This window comes from Miscanthus floridulus, chromosome 18, assembly GCF_019320115.1.
Source record: "Miscanthus floridulus cultivar M001 chromosome 18, ASM1932011v1, whole genome shotgun sequence".
NCBI lineage: Eukaryota > Viridiplantae > Streptophyta > Magnoliopsida > Poales > Poaceae > Miscanthus > Miscanthus floridulus.
In genome coordinates this window covers 49,232,234-49,257,027 of record NC_089597.1, presented here as the reverse complement: position 1 = coordinate 49,257,027, position 24,794 = coordinate 49,232,234, and the positions used below count along the sequence as shown (strand labels likewise).

The window sequence follows — 24,794 nt, the reverse complement described above, 5'->3', positions numbered from 1 at the left end:
AAACTAGAATTATTTTATCCTAGGAATAACCTTTTTTTTGCGACTTACCCTAGGAATAACTAGGGCACAACAAGCAACTCTATCTATTTTTCTCGATAAAATGCCACGATTTTACTTAGTACTCCGTTCTAAACTGTAGGTTAGTTTAGTTTTTCTAGATATATATACTCCCTCTATTCTAAATTATAAAATATTTTGTCTTCTCTGGATATATTGTTTTTATTATGTATCTAGATATAGTGTATATTTTAGTGCATAGCAAAACTATGTACTAGAAAAGATGAAACATCCTATAATTTAATTTAGAATGGATGGAGTGGTTTTTATTATGTATATAGACTAGACACAGTGTATATTTAGATACATGATAAAAGCTATATATCTAGAAAACTAAAACGACTTAAAATTTGTAACTGAGGGTAGTAGTTACTTTCTTGAAACGAAGCAGGACGAAGCGACTTCCCTGAGGGCTGATTCGTGCGTTAAGTATCCGGCAAGTTATGCAAAGCGCGTGAGGGAAAGAAGCACCGATAGGATTGGATTGGAGATCATCAGCTAGGAAAATGTTTGAAGCTAAAATAGAGGGGTTGTATTCGTCTCGTGCCTTCCACAGGAAAGGATCCTCTTAATTGGCAGCTGTGAACTGATCACGGCCACGCCTAGAACCCCTCTCGTGTAGTCGTGTTGTTAACGAGGAATCTTGGAGCCGACCGATCGAACATAAAGCTAATAAAGCAAGACATGTCACGGATTTGACACGAGGATGACGATGTTTGTCAAACCTTACTATAGAGAGAGAGAGAGAGAGAGAGAGAGAGAGAGAGAGAGAGATCAAATTGGCGTATCAGGCTGCGTACTGATACTGAATGAACCTCTAAACCCTGCGTGCAATTCACGTCGTGAGCAAAGCAACCTTCCAACTGAAGTAACTGAACTGAACAGCAGGTGCCAAGGGTTGCTGCGAAACGACGCTGTGTGTAACGCTTTCGTTTGCCGACTGGGTGATCACACCCTGCGCACGCGCTATTATCTATAAATACATCTCCTCCTCCTCCACCTCGCTCTCTCTACCTCTCCGCGGTCCACACAGGGGCACTTGGGGTCGAGTCGATCGAGCTCGCCGGAGATCACTTCGTCCAAGGTCGGTTAGTTCCTGCTACCTGACTGATATTAGTTGCTGGGATTGTTGTTCTGCTCTGACTCGTTGGTATTTGGCCTCGGCAGAAGAAGTTTGCGCAAACATGAAGCAGCAGCCCAGCACCACCACCACGACGGAGATGTGGCAGTGGCAGTGTGGCACGTGCCGAGCTGATTGGAAGATGCTGCGCCAGGTGACGACCACCTGCTGCCCACACGGACACGGACACGGCAGCCGCTGCTTTCAGGGTCAGGGTACTCCGCCGTCTCCATATGCAGGAAACCCTGCTCCTCACTGCCACCACCATCACCATCGCCAGGAGGAGGTCAGCATCCTATCTACTACTACACCAGTTCTTGTAGTAGCTTCCGTTTGTAGCTTACTGTAGACTTGTATGCTAATATATATGCTGCAGGGTACCAGCAGCCGAGCTTTGGCGGCGGAGGCGGAGGGTTCCAGCGCTGGGCGTCACACCATCACTACTCTGAATCCTGCTGCCCCTCCCGTCGTCGCGGAGGTCTGCTGGGTCCCGGACCCCTACCTGATGGTGCAGCAGCTCAGGGAGTTCGAGTCCCTGAACGACGAGCTGGTGGCGCTCAGGGTGCAGCTGCAGGAGTATGCGGAGGAGATCCACAAGAGCAGCAAGGACGACATCAACGCCGGGACCGTGATGAACATGAACTGGCTCCTCGCTCTCCCGGCCAACGTCAGGGACGTCGTCATCTTGGCCAGGGACGTCATCGAGTCTTTCATTGCCATCTCCACTAGCGCACCACCAGCGAATTAAGCAGCTATATAGCCTATTGTCATGTGGATATTATATTATACGGTTCTTCGTGCTTGTTGCTTATTCCGCCTGGACGCCTGGTATTAGGTAGATTTGCAGGTTATTATGTGAGTCTGGTATAAATAAATTATGAGGATACTGTTGCTGCTGAATTCGTGAGTTGCGAATTCAATCTACTACTAGATCCGTTTAAGTCAAATCTATGTTAACTTGAACCAAGTTTGTAAAAGATACATTAATCAATATTTACTATATTATACCAAACATGAAAATTTCCATTTCATGTGTTTTTCATGCGAAAATGGACCTATTCTTGTGAAATTCACGTATGAGTGAAATTCCTTCATTCCAAAGAGTCTCTAAAATTATTTGATGATGTATATGTTAGTGCATTTTTTTTAATAATCTTTTAGTGTTTTGTATTCCTCCCTCCAGAAAGAATTTAAGTCTCGCTCCATGTGAAGTCAATCGGTCTTAAATTTGATTACATCTATAGAAAATAATATTAATATTTGTATCTCTAAATAGGTTTATTATAAAAAAAAATATTCTTTAATTAGTCCAGTAGTACTTATTACACATTATAAATAATAATAGTTTTTTATATACATTTGATCAAATTTAAGATTAATTAACTTCTCGAACATCGAGATTTACATTCTTTTAGGGATACCAGGCGTAGAACCAGTTCATCCCATGTGCATAGATAGGGTACCCAACTAAATCTAGCAATATTATAAAAATATATTCTTTAATTAGTCCAGTAGTACTTATTACAAATTATAAATAATAATAGTTTTTGTATATACATTTGATCAAATTTAAGATTAATTAACTTCTCGAACATCGAGATTTACATTCTTTTAGGGATAGAAGGCGTAGAACCAGTTCATCCCATGTAGATAGGGAACCCAACTAAATCTAGCAGGTGAATTTAACACTAATCCCCCCATGCTAAAATAACTATACATCTCGTGTTTGACTAGATTTATTTATAGAATATGTTTGATCAAAGTTAAAAAGAGGTTGACTGTTGCCAAAGCTGTGAGACTATCACTGACACGTCAAGTCCATGCCACAAAAACATTTTTAAGAATCAAACATATCCATCATTGCTCCTGAATTGTAAGAAGTACACTGGTTTAAACAAATACTCATCCGAACTTCGGGATCAAATTTGAGCGCGTGAATCGGCATCCTGCGTTTCGGACTGATTTGGCAGGGAATTAATTACTTTGGTAACCAACATTGAACTAATTACTTTGGAATGCACGGGCAGAACAAATTTTCTTAGGCATAATAAAGCCAAACCGTGGCCTCCATCCAAATGGGGCCAAAAATAGTTGGGCAGGGTCAAATATTGATCTGGTACATTAGGATTAGGGTAAGAACCAAACATAATAGCACCTCCAACCTGTAGTCCTCACCAAACATTTTGGCTAATGCCTATTGAAAATTCTAACATTAAGAACTAGAATAATATGGAAAATTTAACAGCAAAACCATTCAACGGTTGAAAACATAATTCATCAATAAGTTTAACAGCAAATTCTGATATCACAGGACTAACTCCGAACAAGAAATTGCAGTAGGAATCTAATCTAACTGACGCAACGGGAGCATGACAGAAGTGTGCGCATTTAACAGAATAACAACAGACAGAAAACAAGCTTAAGCTTCAACATAGTTCCAACTTCCAGGTAGGACTGGATGATGGATTCACTATCTTAGACATTCATCGCACCAGAGTGGTAGTTGTCAAGGTCCTTGTCCAATTGTTCGGCTGATTTATCCACATTACCCTTGCGCACATAGCCACGGCCACGGCCCTGAACAAAGCTACTACGGCCACGGCCGCGGCCGCGGCCGCGCACTTGCCCTCGCCCTCTTTGAGCAAAACCACCACGCCCTTGTCCTCCTTTTTGAACAAAACCTCCACGCTTCCACCTGGACATAGCACAATGATTACAAAAAGGTAATGCACGTACTGTGAAATAGAAGAGCATATGTAGTTTGTATTTTGCACTCGACTATGAATATATGGTCAAAGTTTGTTTGCAAGTTGATCTCCAGACAACCTTAACAATGAAAATGATGTCCGGTAATTGCATGTGTTTTTGTTGCCAAAAAGGAAATTAAATACTTTTTTAGAAATAATAAACATACAAAAAAAATTACTTCAGGTTACATTGGAGTTAGTTACTTGTCACTGTTGTGCCATGTTGGTAGGTAATACCACAAGTAGAATGACACACGTATACACCACACATGGGGGAAAATGAAGATCAAATCTGACACAACCATATGCGGTTTAAAAAATTTGGGAAAAAAAATCACAAGTTTTGGCAACTATAAGTTGACTACTAGTTTGAAATAGCTATTTCTGTAACATTTTTACAAGTTATAGGAGGAAAGCTATTCTATTTGTATATGTGATTAGCCTAGAAAATATCTAGCCATGAGAACCTACCCAGGAAGCGAACTAGATGGGCCAGATGCACCTAGTCCAAACCCACTTCCACCAGGCCTGAAAAGAAACACATGTCAGGAATAAAATGAAGAAAGTTGCCACATGACTCATGAATCCAACAGTGAAGGCAATGCCGTAGAAGAGCCATACATCATAACAACTTCTCTCTGCCCTCTTCCGCTTGCACCAGGAACAACACTAATTCGGGGTGCGGCAGCAGCTGATAGACCCAAATCAGCACCTATTACTTCAATCTTCATTGCCTTCCCATCAAGGCGCACATTATTATATCTCTTCAGTGCTGCAAGAGCTTCACTTCTCCTGGTGAATATCACCTCAGCCGAACCCTGTTCGACAATATCCATGAACAAACAAGAGAGTAAATTTAGTACAGATAGCACATTTCTGTTCTGTTAAGCAATCACAATCACAATGCCAATATATTATAATTATCGTTTGACAATCTAAAGTTTACAACTTCCAATCTGAAATATGGCATTTAGGTTTTCCAGATTTCGAATCATAGTCACAGGGATAAAGGCCGATTGGTTGAAGCCACGTTCCATGACCCTGGGACATTGTCCCCATTCAAGGACCAGGGTCGAACAGGGTCGCTGTCCCATTGAGTCAAGAATATATCACAAGACAAATATGATCTGTATTGACGAACATGTGAGAGAAGAGAAGGGGGAGCAGAGGAGGTTGTTGTGGCCAAGATGCTGGAGCTGGAGGCAGAGGGCTATTCTCCACGAGCATCAGATAGGACCGCCAGTGTGGGATATGTTTCAGTAGATAGACAACAAATTAGCAGGTCTCCAACAAAACAGATAGCACAGACGGGAAGAGGAGGCCAGGGCAATTGAATTTGCTAGTCATGGTGTTTGAAACTGGTCGGAGGTGACCGATTTATGACTGGCAGTGCTAGTTTGTCTGAGAGAAGAAAGAGAAGCTGAGGCCAAATGGGGCAAGGCGGCAGTGTGTTGGCAAGAGACTATATGAGGCTTAGGGTTATGATGGCAGGCTGTATGGGCCAGCACATAGCAGTCCATTTAAATATTTCTCTCTTCTTTCCTCAAGTTTATTGGCAAGCAATATTCAAGATTAGTTGGAGTCACTCGGTCTTCAACCCTCGTTTTTTAGACAGTCATGACTCACTTCTCTCAATCCCTGAATTGTGGCCCAATCAACCCAGATTTTTAGCGACTGTGTCAAACCTTTTTAGTTTTAGCAATCAATAGATCATATAGGTTAAAATGCGGTTTATGTTACTAGATTCATCATGGATAACACTTTCACTAATTGACATGAATATTTCAGTTTCTTCTGCAGATTTAGTGAATTTTCCATTCACAGATCCACAGCATTTGCAGCTACACGCACAGATATTTGCTTATGTAGCTCTTATGTGGGTTATAATTCTCTTATGCTACTGGATCAATGGAACCTCGAGGTACAATATTCTGTGCTCAAATGCAAACAAGGATCATAGATATTTTCTTGGATGAAATATACTGTTCAGAAGAATGTTTTATTGGAGAGATCGAGGGTTCTTATTAGAAAGGCAGGTGTACAATGTTTTATTGGAGAGATCAAGGGTTCTTATTAAAAAGACAGGTGTACTTCGTTCATCTGGTATGGAAAACATAAGCAGTTGCCTCGAGTCTTTATAAAAAAAAAAAAAACTTGACCTGCGGGGGGTAAGACAGCCCCCGGGCAATGCCTGGTAGAGAAGATCTCTCACGCAGATCAAGAAAATCCCCGAACCTCCACCCCTGCACCCTTACACAGGACCGTTCACCACGTGAGATGATTCGGAACCACTGTGCTTTGAGTGAGTCGGACGAGGGGATTTTTTTACCCAGGCCACGTAAATCCGCTCCCTCTGGGAGTCGAACCCGGGTCACTGGGGTGCCATGCGGCCGCTCTAGCCATTTCAGCCAAGAGTCCGTTGGCGCCTCGAGTCTTTATCAAAAGCCGTATCGTTACTAGTGGTGGGTTTGAATCACTTGATGCAGTTTCTAATGTATCCAGAAAAGAATATTTACGATTAATGTTTGTTCATCAAATCAGCAAAACATCACTTCGGATTTATCTCAAAGAAATTCAACTGCGATCAATCACAGGGATATTCTAAGCTTCAAAATATATAACTTTCTATTTGAAATAACAGATATCACTAGTCCAAGTCCCATATTGTAGACAGTGTCAATATCCTAATGCACTTAAATTTGGGATTAGAGGGAGTAAGATATATAATGGAAACATCTGAATATTTTGTACGTTTTGGGCAGGTAGAGGTTGAATTAAATAAACTGAGAATTACTGTTGTCCTTACTAACATTACAAATGCACGTTTCAATTTGATATTCTTTCAAAATACATTACTTTTCTTCGATGCACACGAGTATTACTTTATCCGTAGGTGGATGGAGGCGGAGAGGGATGCATGTCCTTACTACTGGCAATATGCCAGAAAACAGAAGGCAACATCATAAAGTAAACAAATAAAAACAGCTGAAATTTAAAAGGAAAAACTTGCAGGAACTCTGGACAAACAAAGGAACCAATGGAGTGTTTTGAATGACTAGTATGGTGCATCAGACTAAATTTAAGTAGGTTATAAATACCACATATCCATCCCACCAAACTTCATTACAATCAACCAAACTAATATCCAAACCCTAAACGTGCAAGTAACATTCCAGTACACATATTAAGGCAAAGAGGCTTGTGTTTGCAACACAATATGAGAACATAACCAAGCATGAATATTTAAAACAGCAGATAAATTGTCAAAATTATCATATGTGTTTCCTATTTTCTCCACTTCAGTCAGTTAATATACAGCATCTTGCTTTTTTTCTCCATTTTCCTATGTCAATATGCCAAAAGTACAACGCCAAAGATTAGGTGCTAGTCAGAGGTTGCCTGCCTGCCTTGTGCCTAGTAATTTTTTGAAACATGGGTCAAAATTATCATAAAACTACATATTTAAATTTGAATATAGAAGTAAAGATTCAAAGTGTCAGTTTCAAGAGCTGCATATTAAAAAATTGTATCATAGGACTACATGTTTGGTGTGTAAGGTATGGCAAAACTAAAAATTCCACCACCCAGCAAAAAATCTGTATTTATGTGATACATTTTTTCCCGAACAACGCAGGAGAGCTGCATGTCATTTCATTGAGAGAAGAAATACAGAGACAGGCCAGTCGGCCTACTGCCAAAATATCATATGGATTATAGACACCCCCACAAACATAAAAACATGACCAATGCCAGCAATCATATAAGAGTTCAATTGTCTAGGATATGTGACCTCAGGCGTATTTATAAAAAAGATTTGACCAGGGGGAGAGATGTCCCCCTGATTTTCATCTTAAGAAGCTGGTGCCGTGACTCGAACCCGGGCTGGCTTAGCCAACCGCTTCTTTGGCGTGTTGTGCTGACCAGTTGCACCGTGAGAGTGTTGGCACCTCAGGCGTATTTATATGATACATTGCACACCTGAGTATGTAGTTTTGTGGTACTATTTCATCAAAATATGTAGTTTTGTAATACTTCGATATGTTAAATACAGTTTTGTGATACAACTTCTTAATTTTGTAGTTTTGCTAACTTTACACACTTTTTAATTTAATTACAAAACACTCAATTGTGTTATAGAAAAAAAACAACCAAGGTTTAGTGAGACTCACAGTTGGGTGTCTGTAACTGTCGTAATGAACAGCACAGTGCTTCAAATGACCCATTTCTGAAAAAAGCTCCTGAGGCAATATTGTGGATAGACAGAGATCAGCTTCAGGAATGCCGAATATGAATGGGACTGTCAGATGTTGTATTACAAAGATGAACATCCAGCTACCTGTATATCTTCCCTTGTCACTCCATAGTGCAAGTTTGAAATGTACAGCTTTGTACCAGATTCTACCCCAGAAAACCCAGCTGCCACCATGCTATCCTCAAAGAGATCATGTCTCCACACAAAATCCTTTACTTTATTGAATGGCTGTGATATTCCATATCATGCATGTCCATGTTGTGACGAGCAAGTATTAGCATAAAATCACAAAACTCATCAATCCATGGTACTTGATGAAGCAACTAGCATCAGCAAAATCATAAAACCCTATACCATTGCACACAATGGTGCTATTTCTGTATACATCAAAGGCCTTATCCACAGATTATTAAGTGGCCCATCAGCATGCTGACAATGAGTAGAGACAATGTTTTCAGTTTGAACTTTGAAGCATTAGCCAGCATAAACCAACATATGCCTCACCACCCAACATACTTGGCCGAAAAGGGACAGGTCCCTGGTAATTCGAAATGAGAAAGACATTGGATCCTCTTCGAAGCTCCACAGTTAAATGGTCACAGATATGGTCTCAATGGAATGGTTGGGCTGTCCCATTTTAATAAGTTTATAGCCACTTCTTGTCAGGTACCTACTACAATTTGGATTCTTGAAGGTAATAGAAAAACAGTTATAGTTTTATGCTTGCCTTGGCAATAGCAAATGATGAGGACCGAGTATTAACACCAAGTGGCCTTCGCGAAGGCACCCCTAGTCCCCTTCCACGGAAGGTGCCAGTGCCACGCCCACGCCATGAACCACGAGCCAATCTTTGGCCATCACCTCTGCCTCGGCCTCCTTGTCCCCTGCCTCTTCCCCTTCCCCTCCCGTTTCTGCTCTTAATCAAATCATCCAGTGTAACATCCAGAGATGTAGCCATTCAAGACAAAATTTGAGACTAAAAGTTAGGAACAAAACCCTGCACAACAGAAAACAATTTCAGTATCTTGATTGTTCAGATGAACACAGTATACCAAGCAAGCACACGTGCACAGAACAAAGATAATCGCAGCCTTAAGCTTTACTTCCATTTTTCACTTATTTGGAAAGGTCAAGAGCTTAACATTATATCAAAAAGTTTGCAGCTAATCATTTTGCAGTTTAAAGAAAGGCCCAACCTTGGACCTTATATGATCAGGATACATCGTTAGTTGTTTCCTTATTCTTCCACACTTATCATCATGTGTTTCTGATAAACATGTCTCTGACTTTCCGCACATAAACAATTTAGTGAGATGATCATAAGCTTCCAAGTTACAGTTTATAAAGTACGGCATCACCTAAAAAAGCTCAGTAATTTTTTTAAAAAAAATCACAGTATCAGGCACCAGCAAAGCATAGAAACAAAAAGTCAGCCTTATTACAATAACCTTTCCGTGCCTCTATGTTACCTATGTTATGTTCTCTTATTATTCGAACACAGGAACAAACCAAAGACACTCCAAATAAAGAATTTGCACAATGCTGCACATTGATATAGGGACAAAATTATCCCCACGTTGTAAGCTAAACTTGAATAATACAAGCTAAGGGAGTCTATCACTCTTTTGATCTGTAGCACTAAAACATGTTTTCTAATAGCTAGACAGTTATGGCCTACATCCTAACATCTTTCTTTCTCCTATTGATGAAATAATATGCAGCTCTCCTGCGTTTACGAGAAAAAAGGGAGCTAGTCACAGTAAGCAGGGTGGCATGATGAAATGAGATAGCTACTAGCCAGCAATGCCAGAAATTCATAACACCTAAGCTTTGAAGCCTTAATATGGAGCACAAGAACCTAGACCACACTGCAATTAACACAAATGCAACCAACCTTAAAAAACCATCATGATAAGAAGCTATTTGATAAGCTAACCAAGCCAGCAGGCAGATACACTTCTGCTGGTGAAGTGTGAAACGTCTGGCATTCCCTTTGACTGCCGCCAAAATATAGCGGGTTTTGAACTTTACTATAGGACTCCCCATGCATGTATTTTGATGTTGAAATGTTTTTTTTTCTACGCACTTGACAGTAAAACTAGTTTGGTTAAAACTGAGGTTAGTAAATTTAAACTGAAACAAGGTCCTTATGTCAAATGTTGTGCACTCCTACGTACATGGTAAAAATAAAAATAAGCAACAGCAATTAATAGCTATTGTTGACTTGAAGCATTAAACATGAATCTCCAAGTGCACACAAAATGATTTGCATTAAGCCATGAACACACACCAATCTGCCAACTAGTTACTGCAAGTGCTCCTTCAATTAGATTTCGAAAGGGACCGGTAGTATGGGTTAGTATGCAAGTTAGCATAGCTAACTACCACCTCAGTTTGCGAACTTCATCAACAATGCATCAACACAGTCCCTAGTCTGAACACTACCGTGGAGAAATTTATGGATCTACAAGTAGCTATAGATCAATCATTCTGCGATGCCTAAATCAATCAAAGTATTTTTGAAAGAAAAAAAAGAGAAAAGAGATCCACGCCACGCACCTGCGGCGACGGGCCAGACGGAGTGAGGAGGCAAAGGGCTCGCGAGGGGCTTTCTGGTGGCGACAGCGCAAAGTGCAGTTTCAGCGGCGGGTGAGTCAATCGAACGCAGAGGAGTGCGTGGGTGGCCCGTTCCGCAGCCGGCCGCCGGTAGTGAGACGAGATCGCTATAACCCTAGTCGCATGAGGGTTCGCGCGCGGGTGGGGGACGCGGGAGAAACGAGGTGCGGTGTGTTGGATGACCCGGGATCGGCCGACTTCCGGAGGGTGTTCTCCCGGAAGCGCCGAGATTGGTTTTGGCCGGCGGTTGCGAGGACCGGCGACTCGACGAGTCGTCTCCTCGTCGAATTGAGCGAGAGAGGGCAGTTGGCGAGGACGGCTTTGGTTTGGTGTGTGGGCCCAGGGGGATTGGGTTCTTTTCTCTGCGTGGTTTCCCCCGCCGGCCGGGTGGGTCCACTGATTCATGAGAAGGGGAGGGTCCATTTGTGATTACAGAGAAGTGGAGAACCAGGACGCGCAGCTCGAATCGAGCGTCCATCGACAACGGAACTTTCGCTTTTCACCAGTCATCGAAAATTGGTTTTGCAATTTTATTATCTCGTAAAATAATTTCGTTAGTTTATCATTATAAAATATATACAACCCGTCAGAATGTCATTTGATAACTTTAGATCTCAAAAAAAATAAAAAATGAAGTTTTCTTCCGCATTTACCCCTTGCCCTTTCCTTCTTCTTTCATGTGAGAGCACACGGACGGACGGAACCGAGGGAGGAGAAACGGATCGAGCGAGGCACAGGCCTGCCACCACGCCGCTAGCTAAGGCCTGCCACCTCTTCGTTTCCTTCCGTCGAACCGCGCCATCTCCTTTCTCCGTATGCGAGCCGCTCCTCTGCTTTTCCGCCCGAACAAAGGAGGTCGCGCTGCTTCCGTCCGTCGGCGTGAAGGCCACGCACGCCACCCTGGCCCGCCGAACCGCGCTCCGCGCCCGTGACCAGCTCCCCTTCTTGAACGTTCTGAGCCACGCATCCCGATCCCCCACGCCACGTCGCGCCGGTCGTCACATCCACGGGGCTGGACACCGGTGCACCTCGCCAAGAACCTTAGCCGCCGGCCTCGCCCTCTCGCCGTCTCCCTCGGCCCGCCGCCACGAGCATGCTCCACTTTGCCTCCCCTGTTCCCTCGCCGCGACGCATCCGAGCGACGCCTCGGTGGGCGTACCCCCACGGCAACGCCGCGAGCCTCCAGCGACGCCCGCTCGCCCCCCACGGCAGCACTGCCCGCTCGCCTTCGCCATGTAGAGTCGTGTTCCCACCAACGAGGCATGGTGGCTGCAGCAGGGACCTCGGGGCCACCGGGCTCGTAGGCCGCTTCTTCGGCGCCGGCGAGTAGAGCAACAAGAATCGCGAGGTGGACGACCTAGCCCCAGCGAGGCTATTCGTGGGCCTGCCCATCGACTCGGGCACGAACGAGCACGGTGAGACCGAGGGCCATCAGCGAGGGGCGGCCTCGGCGAGCCATGTGCCGACAACGCCACGGCACATCGGGCACGCGATGGCCACGCCGTCGCGACTGGAGTTGGAGCAATGCCCGCAGAGGCAGATGTGCTCCCACGGCACGAGTAGCGTCGTCGTTGCCCTGACCCGGCAAGCCCCGCACCTGAGGTTCAGGTGTGCCGACGCAGCGGCTTCCCCCGCCGAAAGGCGCGCCGAGCGCGACGGCCACGGAGCACAGAGGGGAAGCGGGTCCGTCTTCGTCACGCATCCACGTCGCCCAGCACGGGAGCAGCCGGTGGTGCACGAGCTCGACGAGCGAGCTGACCGTGAGCGCACGGAACTCGATCGAGTGGAACTCGAGGCTGGCCGCCTTGCGCTGCCTCCTCCACACCTTGGCGTCGGCGCCGAAGATGCCATCGCCGAGGAGGTGCCGCACGGTGTCACCTGCTGCGTCGATCCGTTTTGACCACGAAGGCGGAACGGTGACATATAAGGAGAAAGCAGGACAGGGGTAGGAGCGGAAGAAAACTTCGTTTTTCATTTTTTTGAGATTTAAAATCATCAAATGGCATTCCGGCGGGTTGCACATGTTTTATAATGGCAAAAAAGCAAAACCATTTTGCGGAATGACAAAAGTGCGAAACCAGTTTTCGATAATGGGTGAAATGCCAAAGTCTCGTCGACAACCGCCATTTGTGTTTCCAGCCCACATACAAGGCCCGGTACGGAAAGCCCAGGACACGACATGTGTATAGGTAGAATTGTGTTTTTTTACGGAGGGAGTCGGCCTTTATCTCCGAGCACGGCATCCCAGATAACCGGCGGCAGCTGTGGCGCACGGACCAGCGAGCATCGAAAATAGGAAAGGACAGGTTTCCAACGTGCCGAGTGATGCGCTCGTAAGAATTTTTTTCAGACCTTTTTTAAAAGATTTTCTCAAATACATTTTAAAAAAATAGACCCTAACCTCAGCTTCGTGACAATTGGCGCCGAGCTTATAAGTCTCAGCGCCAATTGCTTTGGCGCCAAGGTCCAGGGTCATTTTCTTCGTGTTGTTGACGTGACTGCTTGCGTGGCGCAGACGTGGCATGAGCTCGGCGCCGTGGATCATGACGCCGAGCTCGGCGCCAATTACTATGGCACCGAGCTATAAAAATTGATAATTTTTAATTTTTACCATAACTTGGATATTGAGAAATGTGGCTAACACTAGAGTTTTTACAGTGACTTGCTGTTTAATCACTTAAAACAATCTAGAAATACTTAAGATAAAAAATTTACCTAACCAAATGGAACTACAGGACGTCCGGGCAACACAGTACAGAGCTCGGCTCCTGCAGTACGGCGGGGCGATGCAAGGATCGGCTCTATGCGTCTATTGCATTGCTAATCGGAGATGCATCGGTGCATGCAATGAACCGTACATGCATGTGTAGGCATGCAAGCACGGACGCAACACACCTCACATGTAAGCACGTCATGACCTATAAGCACGTGGAAATATGGCTAAATCTAGAATTTATGACCGTGGCTAAGTCTGATTTTTTACCATTGCTAAGTCTAAACTTGACGAGACTTGTTTTGTTGTCATCCTCTCAGAGAGTATTTAAACTCGTAGTACGGTATCAAATTGAGTTGATATACAAATTTGGAAGATAAAATATCGTAAACATGTCAATTCACTACCAGCGATAAAGAAATTAGAAAGATTTAGAGGGGCCAAAACAGCGTCACAATTCAGCCATGTTAAAAACTTATTTAGGTTTAGGTCCAAAAGCAAAGTTTGTTGTACTCAACTCAAACTATAACTTCTATTAAAAATCAAACTTCATATCTAGAAAAGAAACTATAGTTTTATCCTGGTCAAAACAGCATCATGAAAAAAGAGTTAACTATCGATCCAACACTTAGAAGCATTTTTAGGCTAGTTCATACACATAAACCCTAGATCATTTTTTATCTTAAATATTTCTATACGGTTTTAAGTGATCAAACAAAAGTCACTGTAAAAAATCTAGAGTTAGCCACATTTCTCAATATTCAAGTCATGATAAAAATTAAAATTTATCAATTTCTATAGCTCGGCGCCGTAGTAATTAACACCGAGCTTAGCGTCAAGATCTACGACGCCGAGCTCGGCGTCAAGATCCGACGCCGAGCTCATGCCACGTCCGTGCCACGCAAGCAACCACGTCAACGACATGAACAAAATGACCCTGGACCTCGGCACCAAAGCAATTGGTGCCGAGATGTGTAAGCTCGGCATCAATTATCACGGCGTCGAGGTCAGAATCTATTTTTTAAAAGAATACTGTCAGGAACGTATTTATGAAAATCTTTATAAAAAAGGGCTGAAAAACAAAACATTCGGTGCGCTCGTGGCAAAAAGACACCAGTGCTCAGTGTCGAAGTCTCTGGCCTTGGCTTCGAAGGAAACCGTGCGCCCGCGCACAGCTCCTCGACAGCGGCTCTCCCTCTCCACATGATGGCATAACGAAAGCTCTCCCCGCTTTGCGGTACTTTGCTTGATGCTTTTGCTCTCTTGGGCAATCTCCACAAACCGACATGCATGCTCCATGCTAGTAAGTGCCAGACTGCCAGCCCTTGAACGAATGCCCAAGCAACTATTGACAAATCCGTATCTATCCACCTTTGCCCACGATCGACAGCACAAATGCAGAATTACACGTGTATGTGTGTGTGTATGTGCGCGTGAATGTCCTTCCAGTTGTGCATTGTCACAGTGTGGCATGCCACTCAGAAATACGACGATGGAAGGGAGTCATTTCTTTTTTGAATGGAAGCGAGTCATGCAATGCAAGATTAGGCTAGAGTTGTTGGAAAGCATGTCACTATCGGCTTGCACATTTTGCACGCGTACGCTTGACCACGAGGTCGCTGTCAGTCAGTCAGAGTCAGTAATCCCCTGCGAATGCGATTAGCTTGAGAACTGGCCCAAGCAACACTAGTAGAGAGAAAAGCCGCCTGTTCGCTTGATAGTTTATGTGGTTTATAAGTTAACTGATATTGTTTTGTTGTGAAAGAAAAATATTATATCATAACTGATAAGCATGGCTAATACGATTAAGCGAACGTGGTGAGATTTGATGGAGCTGCAGTTCTACCGCTGACCTGGGGTCGTTGTCTCTTGCCCGACACTCTTTTTTTTCTTTTTTTTTTGTCTGGGCGTGCTTGTGCTTGTGCGCGAGAACCCACCGATCAAGTAATGCCACACTGGCGGCGAGAAGCATCGATCCAAGCCGTGCAGCCAGCTCAGACAACTTGATAGGTGGGCACATTGTTAAGCTTACTTGGTCAAAAAAAAAATGAAACGAACGGAAGGATCAGATGCAATGTTCACTCAGCATCTGCCAAGAAATAATAAGAAAAATAGTAGTGGTAATAAACTGGAACAGCCCTCAGCCTGATCACTGGGCTGAGGCCGACCAGCCCCCTCACATGCCTACTATTTACGCGAACCAGGCAGCAGTACTTCTCTCTCATATAAACGAACCAGTAATGATACGAACCAGCCAACCAAACAGAGTGCCTGAATCCGGATCAAACCCGGACTCAGCGTCTCGAGTCTCGGCTGGCAAGTGGCAAGGATGATTAGCTACTGTGCTAACATGCGCTTGCTGTCAACCACTCCACTGCTTGGGCCCATTGTTTAAGACCAAAATAGAGCAGATCAGGTAGTTCAAACAGAGCAGGGATTTGAACAATCTCGTGTGAATTTTCCGTGTCTCAGAAACGAATTCGCGCATTTGCTCTTGTGAAACTCCATTTTTTCCCATTTGATTGATGAAAGAAAAATTACTCTAACCTGCAAAGTGCAAACCAGCAGCCTGTTCGCTTGACTGGACTTGTTCGTTGCTGGATCGTGAAGAAGTAACGCTGATTGATTTGGTGTGAAAAAAAATACTGTTTCGACTAGAAATTTACTATCATTTACGAGGAGCCGAATGGGCCGCAGATACGCAGAGCGCGGCGCGGCCACTGTTTTAACGCAAGTAGAACGGCACTGCATATATCCAGGAAATTGCGTTAAGGACGTGTTTGTTTTGTAACCTGGAAAAGTTGCCTGCGCCAGACAAGGATCTGAGGCGTTCATTTTCCTACGCCTGCAGCTGAGCGAGCTGCCTGGCCAGGCCTCCTCAGGCTAGTATATAGTAACCAAACAAGCCCTAACTGACCGAGATGGATGCAGGATGCTGCTGTCCTGTCCTATATTTTGGCTGTGTTTAGTTCGCGAATTTTAGAAATTTGGTTACCGTAGCACTTTCGTTTTTATTTAGCAATTAGTCAATCATACACTAATTAGGCTCAAAACGTTCGTCTCGCAATTTTCAACCAAACTGTATAATTAGTTTTTTTCGTCTATATTTAATGCTTCATACACGTATCCCTTTTTTGAGAAACTTTTTATGAAATAAACAAGCACTTCCGTGTTCTCCCAAGGAAGAACGGCGGCGGCTTTTTACGCGGGGCCGATCTCGTCGTTCCACGGTCCATCCCGCCCGCGCCTGCGCGGCTCGACGGCTCGTGACCGCGTCGGTCCGAAACCGAAAGCACCGCGAAGGAAAGCGAAGAGCCCGGTCCCAGTGGTGGCGCGCAGGTGGGCGCCGCTGCAGAGACAACGAAGCAGAAGAAGCACAGGGAGCGCTCCGTCCCCACCGGGCCACCCACTCCAGCTCGCCGGGCTCGTGGGTTCCGGAAGAAACAAGAGGAAAGCTGGAAAATACTATTATAATAGTAATTCTAAAAAACAACTCGCGAAAGACGACCAAACCCAGGTTTGCAAACCCAGCAGCCGCCGGAGTTTGATGCAGCCGAGGAGGCGACGGGCAGACCGCGAAGAAGAGGCCGCCAGGAGACGCCGACCTTAGCCGCCACCACCGCACCAGGCCCCGCGGAGGCAGGCAGGCAGGCGAGCGAGCGAGCGCGGGTCGGGGCGGGGCGGCGGCGGGCGGGCGGTGCGGCCATGTCGGTGAGTTGCGGGCTCGAGTGGGTGGCGTGCCTGGGCTGCACGCGCTGGGCGTGGAAGCGGCTCACCTACATCGGCGCCTACGACAGCGAGACGTGGCCGCCGGCGTCCCCCGACGAGTTCGAGCCCGTCCCGCGCCTCTGCCGCGCCGTGCTCGCCAACTACGACGAGGACCTGTCCAACCCCAAGTTCGCCCCGCCGGAGCGCGGGTACCTCGACATCGACCCCAGGGGCATCGTCAAGCGGGCCACCTACGAGGACGTCGGCAACGCGTGCCCGCCGTATCTTATCTACGTCGACGAGGCGCACAAGGAGACCATCCTCGCCATCCGCGGCCTCAACCTCGTGCGCAACGCCGACTACAAGGTTAGTGCCTGCCTGTCTGCCTGACATCGTCCAGCTCGCGAGCAATCGCGCGATTGGCCGTTCCATGAGCAGCAGGGCGGTATTTGACGGGTTTGTTGTGGCGTCACGAATTCGTTCCGCAGGTGCTCATGGACAACAAGCTCGGGATGCAGATGTTCGACGGCGGCTACGTGCACCACGGCCTGCTCAAGGCCGCCAAGTTCATCCTGGAGCGGGAGACGGAGACGCTGCGGGACCTGCTGCGCCGCTACGGGCCCGAGTACAAGCTCGTCCTCACCGGCCACTCGCTCGGCTCAGGCATCGCCGCGCTCATGACCGTGCTGGTGGTCAACAACCGCAAGGAGTTCGACAACATACCCAGGAGCCGAGTCAAGTGCTACGCCCTCGCGCCCGCCAGGTGTATGTCGCTCAACCTCGCCGTCAAGTACGCGGACGTCATCAACTCCGTCGTGCTCCAGGTACGCCGTACGCACGGGGGCGCGTTTGACCTTCTACCTTAAGGTGGTCGCTCCGTGCTGTATTAGGATGTTGCCATGGACTTCTCCGGATGTGGATTTGCCGCCTTTCATGAACAATTGCCCTGTTGGGATGGTTTATGGGGAGGGGAGGGGGAAAGGGGATCAATCTGATCAAATGTGCTTTGCTTGTTGTTGCCTCATTGGGAATGTCTTTGAAAGGTTAATTAGTTTGATTAGACAGAACGGAAGGAATCATTTAGTTTTCACGTGCTAAAGAAAGGTTGTTTACAGGAGGTTTAAGTCATATCTGTCGACTGTCGATCATGAAATGCAATGTTCAATTTGAGGAGCAGCCTGTACCAGTAAATGTACCCTGCTTTCTCATTGCCCCACAACGTGATGAATTTGTTTCATACAGTAAGTTGAGTTGATAGGGAGCATGGTTTATATTTCTGAAGAAACTTAGATAGCGCACTTGAATATATTATATATACTATTTGTGTGTGCTTCAAGTCTGCAATTACCAATGTTGGTTGTTGCTCTGTTGCTGTCTTGTTTATTCTGAATAAATGAACCTTTATGAACTCAGCCAATCATATGTTGTCAATTTAATTGTCATCTCTGGTACTAATCAAATCTTAGTCTCATCTGAAGTCTTTGGCTTACTTTTTGGTGTCTCTTCCAGGATGACTTTTTGCCAAGAACGCCGACACCACTAGAGTACATTTTTGGGTCTATCTTCTGGTAACTAGATCATTTTCTCCAGATTCTTATGTATTTCTGCTCTTGTTTAGGGAAAACAAAACAACTGCCTGTATGATAGTTTTTCACCAGGCCTTTATGCTTTGGACAGCTTGCCCTGCTTGCTATTCCTCATCTGCTTGAGAGATACATTTAAACAAGACAAGAGAAAATTTAAAGATCCAAGAAGATTGTATGCTCCTGGGCGAATGTATCATATCGTTGAGAGGAAATTTTGCAGGTAATGTATCATATCATTGCAAAGAGTAGCTTCCCCTGCTTGCTAATTGCTCGTTTCTGTTTTTATGTCATAAATAATTTTAAAAAACAAACCTACTCTTCTAGTGTAAGGAAGCTCCTGCCTGTTTCTTATAATCCATACTACAGCCCCTTTTTCATGATTTAAAGCAAGGATTGTTAGTCCTTGTTTTTTTTTCTAGCAGAAAGCAGCAAAGCTTCAGTCTGCTCGTGCATGAGAGTATGGAAGCTCCAATCATGTATTCTTCTATATTGTTTGAACAGATGAAGGCTACCTTGTTTTACTCAATTTCCTTACATTTCTGCTGGTCTATTACAACATGAAATGAATTACGAATATTAAGAATAAATAAGGTAGAGTTCAGGAGCCTAGTACAGATTAGTTGTTTCAAAATTGACGAGTTACTGGAGATTATCGGATAATATATCTTATTAGGGTCTATTATCATGGAATGTGATCCATGTCAGTACCTAGGTTTGATGTATGTTCTTACAGCACTATCTGCATAATACAATGCTAGAGATGTTTTATTTTACAAAACTTCTTCATTGTTGTACACAAAAAGTATGTTTTGATATTTTTAATGACTACAATGCTACTCATCTGCAGATGTGGAAGATTCCCACCTGAGGTCAGAACTGCAATTCCAGTGGAAGGACGATTTGAGCATGTTGTGTTATCATGCAGTACCACTTCTGATCATGCCATTGCTTGGATTGAACGGGAATCACAAAAGGCTTTAGAGGTATATACTCATTATACATGTTGCAGGTTTATTTTAACAAATTTTCATGTATTTTCCCTTTTTTTCTGAACTGGAGTATCTTGTTGATTACACAGTTATCCAATTGCTAAATCTAGGCCATATTATATTTATGGTTGATATACCATTGTACTTACAAAAAATTGTTAGAAAATGAAAGAGCAGACCCCCGACCATATATATACTACAAATATCCAATATAAGGAAATAGTATCACAAGATACTAACTCCTAAATAGCGGAGGATCGACACGAAATTGTGGAACCATGTTTGCATGACTAGCTTATATGGTTTTGCCATAGGGAAAACCAAAGGAAAACTGTGCCAAAACTGTATTTTTCCAAGCATCTGTGAATAGCATACTTGTTTAGATTTGGCTTTACGTGTTACCCTTTTTGCTTCTGCTATTTCTCTTTTGTGTACATTTTTCTTCCCTAAAAGCTGTTGTAAATTAGGAAGTACACTTTTGCGTTCAAAAAAACATTTAGGAAGTACACTTTATGTCGTCATGTTTTTTTTCCTTTTTTGTAGTATATACTGCATTTGGAAGATGTCTACCTTTTACCAATATGAATTAACTTGGAAGATAAAAGGGTGAGCTACTTGCGAACAAAATATTCAGAAATGTACTCCCTCCATTCCAAATATAAGATGTTTTGGCTATTCTAGATACGTAGATTTTGCTATGCATTTAGATAGACACTTATGTCTATATACATAGTTAAAGCAATGTATCTAGAAAAGCCAAAACATCTTATAATTTGGAACTGAACGAGTACATCTTTGTAGCAGCAAACTCAGCGGAGCTTCTATGTGCTGGAACTTGTGGTTACTTGCAGCAATGGTATGCTAACTTTTTCAGTGAAAATTTGTTATTGATTACAGATCTATATTTTTTTCGCAGCTAATGATGGACAGCAAGAAGGAAATGACTCCACCTCCGCAGCAAAAGATGGAGAGATTGCAAAGTTTTGAGGAGGAACACAAGAATGCTCTCCAGAGAGCAAAAACCCTGGATGTTCCTCATGCCGCGGACTTGTCTGAAGAGGAGATTCAGGAGGATGGTAGCACTGGACCACCCTCTGATACTCGTAGCGAGACAACCACAGAAACAAAATCTGCAGGTAGAACGAGTTGGGACGAACTGATGGAGAAGCTTTTCACCAGGGATGAAGATGGGAAACTTGTCGTGAACAAGGATGCCATGGCAAGGGAAATTACTGTCGAGTAACGACTGCCGAGACTGCTCTGCCCATGGTTTAGTTCATTCTATTAGCCAGCTGTATAAACGAGTAAGCTGCGGTTGTGATATATCTCTACTACTTTTTTGGCTAGTGTTGAAAATGTCTTTTTGAGATCCGGTCATTTTTTGGTATACAGAAGAGGGATAGTACCAAGGTCTATCTAGTGCAGAGGCTTCATCTGTGTGCATTATTGGACGTTTGAAGTCTTGTAAATTTATTGTACATTGTTAGTGGCAATGGATTGCGAATTCAGAATTTTGTTTTGGGCAAAACTAAAATCCTTCTGAATCTGCGTTCAATGTTTTTTTTTCTTTTCATTTGATATAGGATGCGTGCTCGTTCACTTGAATTGTGACCAAATTCTGCAATGTAAGTCTGCTTCTCTTTTAGCTTGAACTACTTATCATTTTATTTGCAAATAACAGAACTTATTATCGATTTATGCTCTTGCACGAACTAGAATATTATGAGACCTTGGACTAATCAAAATTTCTTTTCTTTGTGCACTCTATCTGTATGTTTATTTTCTAACACTATGCTCATATGGATACTCAGCCTGTTCGTTCATTGGTTTCTGGACTGATAAACCTGGCTGGTGCTGGTTTGTTGTGAGAGAAAAATATTATATCATGGCTGATAAACTCTGGTCGAAACCAACAAGCGAACATGCTGACTATGAGATCTCTATTGGCCATCTGTGCATCCTCAACATGCTAATGTTATGTTGAAACCGTAGTTTAATTGCAACCTACTATGTTATCTCTATAGCTCGTCTCTATCCTCAGCATGTTGATGTTATGTTGAAACCTTTGTTTAATTGAAACCTACGTGTCATCGTATCGTTAATCTAGATTTTAGCTTTCAAATTTTAACCTTATTTGTTGTTACAATTTTTTAACCGCATTTTAAGTTAGAACTCCAGTGTTTATCGTGACTTTTATTTAAAATCATCCTTTTTGTATTTATTGAAAAAAATAGATTCTAGATACACTCCACTTTTATTTATTACAATTGATACCTCAACCTGTACCCATGATACCAATCGGGCCTGTAATCTAACAGATACACATGTTAGATATTTATGTATAAATTTAGGGCCCACGACTAATCAAAATTGCTTATCTTTGCTTTCTCTCATTTGCTCATGTTTACACAATACTGATGTAAGTACTTTTATTTTATTAATATTCAGTTGTGGTAAACTTTAACTAACATGAAAACACACTGTAACTTATAAAAACTAGGTATTCTACCCTTTAAAATATTAAAAAACATCTAGATAACCCTATGAGGCGGTTTTGAAGGTGATTTACTAACATGACATACTACGTGGATGTTGACAGGACAGTAACAAATAGTAGAAATACATAACCTCTAACCTATCAAGAGCTGACTACGTAATCCTCTCTATTATAAAACTCGATATTATATTCTTTAAAGCATCTAATAATATTAGGATGACTACCTCGGATGGTTTAGCCAAAGTACCATGCTTATATGCAGGCTCATATGTTCCCTCCCTCCCTTACTCTTACCAGGCTTGCCCCACCGTCCGAAGAGCGGCACCCGACCTCCTGTTTCCAACTGCACCTCATGGCACTCTTCAATGACATTGAGCTCATGTACTGTGCCTATGCCTAGTTGTGAATAGGAGCTATTTCTAACTTTAAGAACCAAAGTTGGTTAACTTGGTTTCTCTGAACTGACTCTAGTTCTAAAAGTTTCATAAAAAAACATGTTTTGAAAACCCAACTCCAAAGTCCCAAGAGGACACCATTTCGAGAAACCCAATCCACATTGGCCTCGTTCGCTTCGCTGAAAAAACAAGCCGAAACATTGTTCCGGCTGATTTATTGTGAGAGAAAAATATTGTTCCGGCTGAAAAAACAAGCTGAAAAAGACGGATTATAAGAGAAGCGAACATGGCCATTATTGCAAATTCGACCTACCAAAATTAACCATCTATTAGAATGGATTACTGGATTGACCTTCATTTCATCACTCCTCATTTTTTGATTAATTTTGTGATTTTTAATGCTACAATGCATTTTTGGGGACCTTCGAGATTTGTCTTCAGGAATGGCATTTAGGATCTTCTCAAATGAACTTTCATGGACATTGGAATCATCAAGCACAGAAGATGTAGCTAACCTTCGCCAATGCAAGCCTGGGGCGGAGGGAGGGGGGTTTCGATGGCACCCCCAGCCTCATGTGTGCTCCCTTATATACCATGCTAAATTAGGTACTAAATAATGATGATTGGTACTACTTAGTTCTTTATCTGTTTGATCTCTTTTGTGTTAATCTTTAATGACATTTATATGTGTAGGATCTCTGGTTGGCCTAGAGGGAGGCGAATAGGCCTGTCAAAATAAACATTCAAACTTGTATCAAATTCACCCTACGACACTGCCGCTCTGGAGGGCAGCACTGTCGGACTACGACACTGCCGGACCAGAACAGTGGCACTACCACACCTGCAGACAACTTTGAGTCACAGTTTAAAATCTGTGAACAAAAACTTAGATCGGAGAGATTTCCTAGCTTACTGCAGGTATGACAATCATAGATCAATAGCTAGAAGTGGTAGAAACACCACACACAAGTAGATCGACTAAAAACCCTAGAAATCACCTCAACCACAATATGTCATGCAAGTAATATAAATCAAGCACAAGTGACATAATGATTTATCCGGTGGTTCGGCTCGCCACCAACGCTTGCCTATCTCCACATTGTTGTGGTTAGCCACTAAGGCTTAGAGCTTTTCAGCCCTTCCTCGTTCTCAAGTCAAGAGACTTAACTCTAGATGTGAGGGGTGAGCTTACTAGCTTGAAGAGATGATTACAAACCTCCTAGGACTGCCACACAAGTTGGCAAGTTTCACGGGCGATGTTCTATCCGGCTAGGAGCCAAGCTCCAAGAGTAACTGAAAGCATCTAGGCCCTAAGTTGGGTTTCGGTGATTAATGATAATACGAGATTACTATGACTAACGTGTGTTTTGCAGAGGCAATTAAGCTAGGTCATGGTAATGACAATTGATTGGGCAATCATGGTTGTCATGCCCCTACGATGGAAATCGTTTTGGTTTTCAAAGGATGGACGACAAGGTTAAGGATGAACTAGTTCTAAGTGTCGTTTGGTGTTGAAGAGACACTTAGAGTAGTTTAAGACTTTGTTTTTCCTTTGGTCATACTATTAAGGGGGGTATGGACTAGTAGCTTGACCTAGGTGAGTCTAGTGGGTTAGGTGTGGTGCACAATTATCAAATCTAGCACTAGGTAGCTCAGGAGTAACCCTAAGATCAATTAGAGCAAACTTCATTCACATATGATTTTGAGTTGGAAGTGAATGGAGGGTCAAATGACTGACCGGACGCTGGTCTGGTTGTGACCGGACGTTGAAGGGTGCGTCTGGTCTGTTCATTTGATCAACTGAAGCCGTCTGGTTGCGACCAGACGCTGAGTGAAAAGTGACCGGGCGCTGGGTGCCAGAGTTCGGTCAACTCCAGATAGGTTCCAGAGAGGAAGTTTCCTGATCGGACACGTCCGGTCAATGCTGACCGGACGCTGGTCAGAATCCGGTTACTGACCGGACGCTGAACAGCGAAGTGATCGGACTCTGGGTGACAGCGTACGGTCAACATCAGTAAGGTTCTAGAGAGCAGTTTTTGTGATCGGACGCGTCCGGTCAGCGCTAACCGGACGTAGGTCAGAGTCTGGTCACAACTTAACGGCTCTATGGCGGA

General features: G+C 43.8%; 3 protein-coding genes across 4 annotated transcripts; 2 read left to right on the top strand and 1 right to left on the bottom strand.

The window, feature by feature from the left end:
- Positions 1 to 1,079: 1,079 nt before the first annotated feature.
- On the top strand, positions 1,080 to 2,077 carry LOC136524453 (uncharacterized). The gene is made up of 3 exons (XM_066517824.1): positions 1,080 to 1,141; positions 1,225 to 1,463; positions 1,554 to 2,077. Exons 2-3 carry the CDS (start codon positions 1,242 to 1,244, stop codon positions 1,923 to 1,925), a joined length of 594 nt encoding a protein of 197 aa, XP_066373921.1. The 5' UTR covers positions 1,080 to 1,141; positions 1,225 to 1,241; the 3' UTR covers positions 1,926 to 2,077.
- A 1,337-nt stretch (positions 2,078 to 3,414) lies between these two features.
- LOC136521550 (THO complex subunit 4D-like) lies at positions 3,415 to 11,135 on the bottom strand. Its single transcript, XM_066515298.1, has 7 exons — positions 10,736 to 11,135; positions 8,904 to 9,173; positions 8,261 to 8,404; positions 8,094 to 8,162; positions 4,546 to 4,742; positions 4,396 to 4,452; positions 3,415 to 3,872 (listed from the first exon to the last, which is right to left on the bottom strand). The coding sequence occupies exons 2-7, from the start codon at positions 9,132 to 9,134 to the stop codon at positions 3,653 to 3,655; spliced, it is 918 nt and encodes a 305-aa protein (XP_066371395.1). The 5' UTR covers positions 9,135 to 9,173; positions 10,736 to 11,135; the 3' UTR covers positions 3,415 to 3,652.
- A 5,776-nt stretch (positions 11,136 to 16,911) lies between these two features.
- LOC136520853 (uncharacterized) lies at positions 16,912 to 21,334 on the top strand. Of its 2 annotated transcripts, none has more exons than XM_066514520.1 (6): positions 16,912 to 17,579; positions 17,702 to 18,037; positions 18,723 to 18,781; positions 18,891 to 19,019; positions 19,647 to 19,782; positions 20,332 to 20,460. In XM_066514520.1, exons 1-6 carry the CDS (start codon positions 17,211 to 17,213, stop codon positions 20,371 to 20,373), a joined length of 1,071 nt encoding a protein of 356 aa, XP_066370617.1. In that variant the 5' UTR covers positions 16,912 to 17,210; the 3' UTR covers positions 20,374 to 20,460. The 2 variants fall into 2 exon arrangements, with proteins under 2 accessions (XP_066370617.1, XP_066370616.1); XM_066514519.1 differs by lacking the exon at positions 20,332 to 20,460 and adding an exon at positions 20,705 to 21,334 and having other exon boundaries at positions 16,914 to 17,579.
- The last annotated feature ends 3,460 nt before the right edge of the window (positions 21,335 to 24,794 follow it).